At 40.8% G+C, this 11,002-nt stretch overlaps 1 protein-coding gene across 1 annotated transcript; it reads right to left on the bottom strand.

The window, feature by feature from the left end:
* Positions 1 to 3,170: 3,170 nt before the first annotated feature.
* LOC106011148 lies at positions 3,171 to 10,114 on the bottom strand. Its single transcript, XM_013079783.1, has 2 exons — positions 9,323 to 10,114; positions 3,171 to 3,356 (listed from the first exon to the last, which is right to left on the bottom strand). The coding sequence occupies exons 1-2, from the start codon at positions 10,112 to 10,114 to the stop codon at positions 3,171 to 3,173; spliced, it is 978 nt and encodes a 325-aa protein (XP_012935237.1).
* Positions 10,115 to 11,002: the final 888 nt, after the last annotated feature.

Here is an 11,002-nt window from a genome sequence, read left to right as displayed (position 1 = left end):
TGGGGGGGGGGAAGAGACAGAGAGGGAGAGAGATTCTGGCTAAAATCATTTCTCACAGGACCCAGCTGGATAAGGATCTTTGCAGTTTTTATAGTGATTTATATGCACCGACATATCAATGCTATCGGGAAAATCTTGTAAGGATATTGTTCCGTAGCATTCTTGAGTTAATTGTTGAGAAATAGATACACGGTTTCAGTCTGAGCTGTTATTATCAGATCTGATAACGCCTTTAGGTGCTGAAACTTAAATAATTGAAGGATTGGAGGTCTTTCAGTGGAACAATGAGAAATGATACCAAGAGAGATTTATTTTCATGGGAATAAAAACAGTTTAAACAGCAGCACAGTAGACACTGTGGCTTCGAATGTGATAAATAGGTTTAAACGAGATTTACCGTCGGTTATCTTGATTTTCTTCTCTTTTGGAGAGTTGAAAACTACAGCCCCAACCCCTTCCTTTATAACTGCCACGATAAACTGTCTGGAAGAGACGTCATAGCAATCTCGTGAATAGTTGATTATAGCAGAACTTACAGTGTGTCCTACATTTCTGTTGAATTGCAAGCTTATAATATTATGATAGTCGCAGTTGGCGTTGGGAGCAGTTTTGTGTTTATCATTGGTCGACTTTCCATCATCAAAGACGGATACTAGTCTACCTGGGCAGGTAGTCTTTCTCTTTTCGTTGAAAGAGTAGAATAAATGCCCTTTAACAGTGAGGCGAACTTAAAAGGCGCTTTCATTACCTTTTTGAGCTTCTATGAAGTTACACATCTGTTTCACCTCTTTCCTGCCCTCATTGTTGTCATGAACTATACTTCCCTCTCCCCCTCTTTCCGTCGTTCTGATCGTAGCTACAGTTTTCCTAGTTATCCAATTCTCAGTCTAGCAATGCTTATTTGTTTGTCAGCTTTCTAATACAATAGCCTTATGAGCATTGGTGATGCCATTACAAAACATATAGAACACCTATCAGTGAACACAAACTTGCTTTGTAAATAGTTTTTATTGTATAAGCCAAAGAAATATTTATTATGGTCATTATGTTGTTACTTTCTCATTGCTGTTTTGCTGTACATATCAAACTTGTTGTATTTCGTTTGTGGCTGTACTGTGTTGTTATCGTGTGCACTCAGTGCATTAGCAGGACATCGTTGCCAACATTAAACCCGCACTTGTACCACTTAAACCTCGCCTTTGTTACTTCTTCTGCTAGCCTTCCACAAAGACTATTATAACTTATAGCTGAAAGCAGGTGACCGGGGGAAGGGGCGGGGGGGGGGGGGGTGGGGGGTAAAGAAAGGCGAACAGACAAAAGGGGTGAAAGAAGCAAAGAGAGAGAGACGGAGAGAGAGAGACGGAGAGAGAGAGAGAGAGAGAGAGAGAGAGAGAGAGAGAGAGAGAGAGAGAGAGAGAGAGAGAGATTGAGAGAGAGAGAGAGAGAGAGAGAGAGAGAGAGAGAGCGAATTAAGAGGGAGAGAAGAAGAAGAAGAAGAAGAAGAAGAAGAAGAAGAAGAAGAAGAAGAAGAAGAAGAAGAAGAAGACAGAGCAGGAGGAGGAAGACAAGGAAATGATGATGATGATGACGATGGTGATGATGATGATGATGATGATAATGATGATGATAATGGTAAATATGATGATGACGATTATGATGATGATGATGATGATGATAATGATACAACTACTACATTTCATTTTGTCCATCATTTAAATGGCCCAATCGTGTTGCAAGTGCCGTAAAACACGAACAAGAATAAACAAAAAAGAAACATTTTTATTTACACTTTTTGTCTGTAAATCAGCCAAGACTATCCCAACCTATTCTGCTTTTTAAACAATGACGATGATCATGATCATGATGACGACCATTATGTTGATGACAAAGATAATAATGTTGGTAATGGGGATGGTCGTAAGCAGAGATACGAATTACGAAATAATGATATAATAACTTTGATGAATTAATAATACTAATAATAGTTGATTAGTAAAGATAAAAACAAAAAAAAAGTAATAAAAAATAGCGGCAGAAGCTGTCTTAGTAATGACAATAACACAATTACAGCAACATTAACAAGAACAGCAACAACAACAACAACAACAACAACAACAACTTCTACTACTACTACTACTACTACTACTACTACTACTACTACTACTACTACTACTAAGTAAAAATAGTAGTCTCGTAGTAGTAAAATTAGTAGAAAGTAGTAGTAGTAATGATACCAGTAACAACGACAACAACAACAATAGTAATAATAATAATACTAATAATAACATATTAAAACAATAATAATAATGATAACTTGTTCCAATGGAAGATTATGTTATGCCGCTACCAGACGTCCAAGTGACGACGTTCTGAAAACGCGGACGTCAACAAACATTCCAGAGTATAAGGTGTCGGTGTCTTTTCCAGGTGCGCATGACGTCACCTGACTCTGTAGTTTGTTAAGACAATCAGATAGAAGGAGGTGAAAAGGTGAACACTGGGGCCAGGAGGATGAAGATACATGTACATGTATACAGCTGGTCGCGTAGAGAAGACGGTGGTGACAGAGAGACCGAGAGAGGCAGAAAAGAGAGACCGAAAAGAAGGAGAAACAGATAGGCAAAGGTAAATGGTGAGAGAGTAAGTAATGGAAATAAAAATGTATAGATAAATAGAGAAGTAAACAGAAGGGAGATTGAGAGAGTATGAGTGAGGGAGAGAGAGAGTATGAATGAATGAGGGAGAGAGAGAGAAAGAGAAAATGAGAGAGGGAGAGGTAAGAGTATGAGTGAAGGAGAGAGTATGAGTGAGGGAGGGAGATAGAGAGAGAGAGAGAGAGAGAGAGAGAGAGCGAGAGAGAGAGTGTGTGTGAGGGAGAGAGAGAGAGAGGGAGAGAGAGGGTATGTGTGAGGAAGAGAGTGGGAAAGAGAGAGAAATAGAAAAAGTGAGAGAGAAAAAGAGAGAGACAAAGACACACATAGAGAGAGAGAGAGAGGGGGAGGGAGGGAGAGAGAGCGGGGGATAGGGAGTGAGGGAAAGGCATATAGACCTTAGTTTACTAAAGTTCAACTTCGACTCACTGGTCTTGTATAAAATTATGGAATCAAGTAGCAGCTTGGAAGAGTGAAAAGCAAACGTTAACCTCTGATCTGACAGTCCACAGGGTTACATCAAGACACGTGAACAAGGCTATATGTCTCCTGTTGTCGGATGTCACTAGTTCTGACAAATAAGCACACAATCACGTATCTCAGCTTTCTTAAACCAGTTCGTTGGATGGTGGCGCTCTCAAGAATCAGCTCCTTAGAGAAACAAGAGATCGTAGCACGACCTTGGTAGAAACCGAACCCGTCACTCTAGGGCAGAATAGTCGGATTGCAGCAGGGGGGAAAATGTCGACACAATTACGATTAGAGCATAGATAATCCTCTTGTTTCCCCATGAGCACTTGAAGAATCTCATATAATGGTTGGGTTTTATTTAAGAGAAAGGACATCGACACCACTGCAGTTAAGCTTGTAGGCAGGGTCTACGAAAAGAGCCAGACAAAACAAGACAACACACAAACAAAAGCCCACTAGCCAGAAGTACGTTTACGAGACCTCGTTTTGAAAAAAAGTAGCATCCAGAACGCAGGTCACGAATTCGTTTACCATGTCGTCAACGTTGAAATGGTTGGTTTCGGAGACACACCAATAAAAAAATATATGAAATGTGTTTGGGGCACATCTCTGAAGTTTTCTTTTTCCATTTTCTAATTCCGATCGTCGTTAGAACATCTATGAGAAATGGTGCATATTCGTTTAAAATAAACTGGGAATTTGAGAAAATGTGAAAGTTGAAAACAAGTCAAAATAAGTACCCATAAGAGACAAATTTAATCAAATTTGATTTTTTTTAAATCGAGATTTTTTTTCACTTTTTCATCAACAAAAACGGAATGGGGAGTAATGACAAGTCAACATAATATAAACACAAGATTTTGATCTGAGTGAGCTATTTTGGGTTGCAAGGATCAGCATTTTTTCTAAAATATTGATATAATAACTGTTCGTTAATCGAAAACAATAACCTTATTTTCCAAAGGTTGAAACTTAATAAGGCCTTCCTGTTTTTTTCTAAAGAAATATTTCGAAAGACGGTAGTCATATCCATTTTATTGAAACTTTTCTATTGTTTAAGTTTTGTGAGGCTTTGTCTCCCGTAAATAACTTCTTAATCGGCTTGGACTCCAGTTTATGGAATAGTTCATCTTAAACAGAACAGTCCACAATTCTATAATCAGTCAGCGTGAGAACGAACAAAAGTGGTAAATGTAATGCTATTGTTTCTGAAAACACCGATCTACCCGGAATTGGTTTCGGGCTTAAAACAAGTTAATTTCTGTTAATTTGGTTTATAAAATTCGTAAACGATACTCGCTTTTGATGTTCAGGTAATTTTTTAAACGATATTATTCGTATTTCATAACATAATAAGACAAGAAAAAAGGCAGTTGGAATTTAAGTTGCAAGTGAATTTTAGCTCTATGATGTAATTTTTAAAAAACTTGCTTCATTTTTAGAAGGTATAGTGTAATTTTTCCTCTGTTGATTCATAGTACGTAACCATTTACGTCTCATTCAGCAAACAAGGTGTTTCAGAACCAGTTATATCTTATTTTACTTTCAGCCATTTGCCGTTATACCTCGTCATTGTTGTAAACAATACTGACAATGATTTCTTTATATTATTGTATTTTTGGTGAAATAACCTGCAAAGGAGAAGAATATCAAGTTTGTCACTGAAATGTCGATCACCTTTACTTTTGCTGTAAAGTTGACGACCAAGAAAAGAATTGGGCTCCACGCGTATGCTGCCATCCCTGTGGACAAATCTTCGACACTGGATGTAAAGGAAAAGAAGCCCGATGCCCTTTTTACTTTGTAATGCCAATGGTCTGGGGTGAACTGAGCAATCACTCAGATGACTGTTTCTTCTGGATTGAGCGACTAGTTAGAAAAGGTTTAAAAGGGAAATTGGAAAGGTAAAGCTGGTGTCTTGAGATTCCATCTACCTCATGCCCAGTACCACACAATGCTTACTATACATTCATTTAGCGCCAGAGACAATTGTTTAATTATAAAAGAACAATTGAAAAGAAGACAGCACTGAAGAACATACTGTTGCTTCAACATCTAATGACCTCACTCAGAGTTTCCATCAAAAATAGCCCATATTTACAATCACGGACATTTAACTAATAAAAATAGTGACTAAGAGCTGTCCAAACGCAGAATTGAATTCATTGTAAGGCAGAAGGCTCTGGCAACGGTATTTGCTATCTGACGATGAGAGAGTTAGTCTATTTTTTTTTAAACGTGGCAAGGATTTTCAACTATTTGCGTAAATGAAGGTTCCACAATATAATGATGTGGATATGTGGCGCTCTTATGAATGTTGTGCTGTAAGCAAAGAACCTGGGGAGCGCTTGGACCAAGATATAAGACCCATGGGAAAACGACAACTGGGCAAAGGGAGTACTATGGCAACTGATTGTTCTTCGTACACTTAATCTGGATTCACATTTTAAAGAGCATCTTGCTCAGCAAAACTGAGCATACTTCTAAACCCATTTTATGCAGTGTGTTCTCCTTTAAAAAACAAAAACAGCAGCAACAGCAGCAACAACGACGACAACAACAACAACAACAAATACTATTTATTTTAAAAATCCTTTTTCCCGTTCGGCTTTGCCCTCGACATACATTCGGAAGTTGTAAGCTAACGTATGGGACAGGTACGTTTTTTATGTCCTTCCAGGATTGTCTTTCCACAGAAACATTGTCCTGCCCGGAGACCAAGTGCTTTCTATATACATGAAATTCAACACCCAAAGTACACATGTACTGACAAATAACACAATCCAAACTGCTTTCGTTGCTCTGAACAATTCTCCCTACACCAATTACGAAATACACACACACAGTCACACGCACATGTAGACAGACAGACAGACAGACAGACAGACAGACACTCACACGCACGCACACACACACACACACACACACACACACACAGAGGGAGAGAGCGAAAGAGACAGAGAGAGAGAGAGAGAGAGAGAGAGAGAGAGAGAGAGAGAGAGAGAGAGAGAGAGAGGAGAAGATAGATAGATAGATAGATATACAGACAGACTGACGGGCTGAGACACACAGAGAGACAGACAGATCCTTGATTTCTGAAAGGCGGCACGAATTTCCCGTTAAAGACATACACACAAACACACACACACACATACACACACACACACACACACACACACACACACACACACACATACACACACGCACACGCACACACACATACAGAGCGAGAGAGATTGAGAGAGAGCGAGAGAGAGAGAGAGAGAGAGAGAGAGAGAGCGAGAGGAGAAGATAGATAGATAGATAGATATACAGACAGACTGACGGGCTGAGACACACAGAGAGACAGACAGATCCTTGATTTCTGAAAGGCGGCACGAATTTCCCGTTAAAGTGCACTGTACCGCCCACGTACTATATAATCAGTGCATTCTAGTACAAGTTTTTTTTCGCCGTGTTGGGAAGTTTCATCAGACGAGCTACGGAACATTCTACTCTTGCCACCACACCATTATGGGGTCATGTTATTCCCTCAGTTATGTGAGCTCTTATTCTTGTACAACCATAGGATTAAGCAGGTCTGCCATGCCGTGTAAGGTCAGCATTAAATAGGAACTGTTACCTCAAATCTGGGATTGCTATGAAGCCAATGCTCTAGAAATAGTTCTCCCTTCCCAATGTTCTTGTCTACCGAAAAGGGTTCTTGTTACTTCCCTGGCCTTTAATTGCAAGTGCCGGTTATAAAATATTTGATTTAAAGCATATGGAAGAAGAAGAAGAAGAAGTAGCTATTGATTTACTTATCATCCATATTTGTATAAGGCTCCAGTCATAATGAAGAAAAAAAAACAGGCTCACCCTATAGACATTTAGATAAGATATTTACGAGAAAAAGTGAATGTGTCTTACGTAATTTCTTAAAATACACGCTGTTCAAAATTCAGAACTCTTCATAGTTCAAGTCTTATCGCAACTGGTTCATAACTCGAAGGATAATAATATTTTTAGTATTGTTTTCTTTTTTTTAACCTGTATAACAAAAAAAAAGAAAGCCAAACCCAATCAAACCAAATGCCCCCTCTGAGAAACAAAAATACCCCCAGCAACACTAAGAAGTGACGAATCGTACACGGAATCGTGGCTCCCCATTCATGTTCCGAGGCATTCCACACTCATTGTGAATGAAACTTACCTAGAACCTGTAGAGTCAATCCACAGGTAACGTTTCATCAACATTGCCGTGCAAAGACATTTTTCACGAGCTTAGGCTAAGAGGTAATGTACTTTCCTTGTTCTGTTTCCACTAAAAGCTTGCTGCGGCCGTCATCTTCGGTGACACTAAACCTTGACGGTCTTTGACACGGGCCCACAGATTCCACTTCACGTTTCCCATAAAGAAAAAGTATTGCTTTCCAACATCTCATGACAAAATTATTAGCCAAAACTTCAGAATAACCCTTCAACCTTTAAAACAATGTTGTGCAAACTCATTTTAATATGCTGGATGTTTTGTTTATACTATCGGTGACATAGTTTCATTCTTTGTCTTTGCTTTTGTGGGGGGAGGGGAGGGGGAGGGGAACATTTCGATAGAACAGTGCGTGTTTAGGCTCATTGTTAACTGAGGTAGGAAAACTGTGGACATCAGTACTTACTTTACTTTTTTCTTCCGCTTGTACCCTGGGGTGTCGCGGGGAGACACAGGTGTCTGTGTGCAGCAAGTCGTGTGGCCTGTAGGAGGGACATCACGTGAGCTCTAAGGGTGTCTGCCACAGATTCACTCCCACGGTGTCCCTTATGACTTCATTTTTAATTTTGTCTCTTCTTGTTTTGTTGACCGCTCTTCTTAAGCATTTCATCTCGCATGTGACCAGTTTCCTCTCTAGGGCTTTTGTTAGAGTCCATGTCTGGCACTGATATGTGAGCGTTGGAAGGAAAATGGCGTTGATGAGCTTCGCCTTGGTGCTCATGGGGATATTGGGATGTTTCAGGAGAGGGCCCAGTTGGTAGCTGACTGCGTTGGCTCTCTGGCATCTAGTCTCTATCTCTCGATCTAATTTTCCATTTTCTGTGAAAATGCTGCCCAAGTATTTGAATTCTCTTCTTTGTTTTAGTTGGGATCCATTGATGTTGATATCCACTTTGCCTGGTCTCCTGCTAATTGTCATGACTTCGGTCTTGCTTATTCTGATCTTCATGTAATATTTTTCGCAGCTCGCATTTAGTTGGTTTATATGCTCCTGTAGCTGAGTCTTGTTGTTAATCATTGCCAGGTCGTCTGCAAACATGAGTTCGTTGAGTGCCTCTGGGTCTGGGTTGGCCTCTTTTGTTATCTGGTCCATGTAGATCACGAAGAGCAGAGGGGAGAGATTGCATCCCTGTCTCACTCCGGATGTTACTGGAAACCAGTCCGATGTTCCAGTGGTAGTTCGGACAGCGCTTCTGCTGTTGGCATAGATAGCCCTGATGTTGTCTAGCAGTTGTCCCTTGATGTCGTACTGCTCTAAGATCTTCCATAGCTTGTTTCTATTTACTCGATCAAAGGCTTTTTCTTGATCCACAAATACGAGGTGGAGATCTTTGTCGTATTCCAAAGCCCTCTCACACAGTTGTCGGAGTGCAAAGATTGCATCAGTGCACCCTCTTCCTTTTCTAAAACCAAATTGGGCGTCACTGAGAAGATATTCGGTTTTTGCACGAGTACGTCGCTCTAGGATTTTTGCATACATTTTCCCCGCATGGCTGAGAAGAGATATGCCTCTATAGGTGTTGCAGTCTTTCTTGCTGCCCTTTTTCTTCCATATTGGCACCACTATCGCATTTTGCCAGTCTGCTGGCACTTTTCTTTCTTTCCATGCTTTCTGGAAAATGATTGTAAGCCAATGTATCCCGGTTCCGCCGCATGCAAGGATGGCTTCGGTTGTGACGTCATCGTCTCCAGCTGCCTTGTTCTTTGGACTAGTCTTCAGTGCTTCTCTCACTTCACTCTCCAGGATGGTAGGTTCTGAGTGCTCATGGTAGTTGGCGGTAAAGGAGCTCTGTGTGATTTGTGCCTGGACTCCTGATGGGTTTAGTAGTTCTTGAAAATATTCTTCCCATCTTTTTATTATTTCTTTCTCTTCGTGCAGAGCTTCTCCATTGGTATTGTTGATGACAGTGGTGGGTACATAGGGTTCGTCTCTCACTCCCATTGTCTTTACCTTCTTGTAGAACTCTCTTGGTGAGGTCTTGCAGGTTTCACTTAGTTTTTCGCCATACTGTGTCCATGACTTTTCTTTTGATGTTATAACGACTTTCTTACTGTGTCTTCTTGCAAGTCTATATTTAATGTAGTCCTCTTCGTTTTTTGACTTGACCCATACATTATACAGTCTCTTTTTTTCCTTGATAGCATCTTTAACTTCTTTGTTCCACCAGGCTGTTGCTTTTCTGTGTTTTCCTCTTGTTTTCTTGGTACCACAGACTTCTTTCATTGTGTCCAGGAGAGTTGTTTTGAAGGTATCCCAAGCTTTTTCTACGGTTAGTATTGTAGAGTTGATAGAGCCTAGTTTTTCATTTAACGTGCTTCTGATCAGAGCCTGCACCTGATCATCTCCAAGTTTATGTATATTTAGTCTCTCTTGCTGTCTTTTATGTTTTTTGGGTTTTCTTTCTTTCTTGGTGGTCAACGTTGTGATGATTGGCCTGTGGTCCGTGTCCAGGCATGCATTGGGGATGGCTCTTGAGTCTGTGATTGTGATCCGCATTCGTGTTCTCGTTAATATGAAGACGATCTGTGATGAGACCATGATGTTGTTCCATCTGTACCAGGTGTAGATCTGAGAGGCTCTGTGCTGGAAGAAGGTGTTGGTGATGAATAGGTCGTGCTCTGCACACAGTTTCAGTTCATGGTTGCCGTTATAATTGCATGGTGTTCTGTGGTCACTGTGTTGACCCAGGTGTTTTGTCCACGGTGTTCTTCTCTCTCCGACTCTTCCGTTGAAGTCTCCCATTACATAAAGGTCTTCCTCGTCTGGGATGTTGCTAATTAAGTCCGAGAGTTGTTCGAAGAAAGAGTCCTTTCTTTTCCTCGTCTGAGTAGGAGTCGTTGCCCGGTGCATACACCTGAATGTAGTTTGTAGTCGTTTTGCCCTCTCTAATGCTGATTTTGATGAGTCTTTCAGAAATGAAGTCTGTATTCAATATTTCCTTTGCTTTGTCAGGGTGTATGATCATGATGGAGATTTTGTTCTGGTTCATGAACTCCACTATCTCAGGTTCTTTATTTGTCAAGCTGCAAATGTTCCAGGTCCCTATTTTTTCATTTTTTCTTGATCGTTGTCCATTTTTCTCGCCAGGTCGTTTTCCGTTTTGATCAGTCCGTTTGTGTCTCCTTATGTTTTCTTGAGCAATATTAAAATCCACTGCCGGCCTGCTAAGCCAGTCGCAGTTTCACCAGAGCCCCGTTGGCCAGCAACGTTTCGGGGTGACCCGGGTCGGCTTTCACGGCTAGCGTAACGCCTCAGTGACATAAAGTCACACCGTACTTCACCCAGACCCAGCTATCCCCTACTTTGTCCTGTTTCCATCTCCCACGGCGTGGACGAGGGGTTGGACTTCGAGAGACATCAGTACGTGCAACATTCGTTCGAATTTTTAAGGTATAGTTGAAACATAGGCAGCACATTGGAAAATCTTAACGCCCCCTCCCCACGCAATAGATTCTGTCCAGTTAAATATGGAATAACACGGGGGCGGGGGATGGGTAGGGGGGGGGGAGATGCATGATTTGCATTATTGTGCAGAAAGTGATGTCCTTACTTTACTAGATCTATACCGAGTACAGGTGAGATAATGACGCACTATCTTTGAACAGTCCTAGAACTCTTGATGCGTAATTC

This window comes from Aplysia californica, unplaced genomic scaffold, assembly GCF_000002075.1.
Source record: "Aplysia californica isolate F4 #8 unplaced genomic scaffold, AplCal3.0 scaffold00063, whole genome shotgun sequence".
Taxonomy (NCBI): Eukaryota; Metazoa; Mollusca; class Gastropoda; order Aplysiida; family Aplysiidae; genus Aplysia; species Aplysia californica.
This window is presented reverse-complemented; position numbering and strand designations above follow the sequence as displayed.

Excerpts from the sequence above, each read along its gene's own strand:
- LOC106011148 (XM_013079783.1), bottom strand. The coding sequence starts at position 10,114 with ATGGGAGACTTCAACGGAAGAGTCGGAGAGAGAAGAACACCGTGGACA. Across the intron at positions 3,357-9,322 it reads CAAGAGAGTTCTACAAGAAG|AGTGACGGGTTCGGTTTCTA; the intron begins GTAAAGACAATG and ends ATTCTGCCCTAG.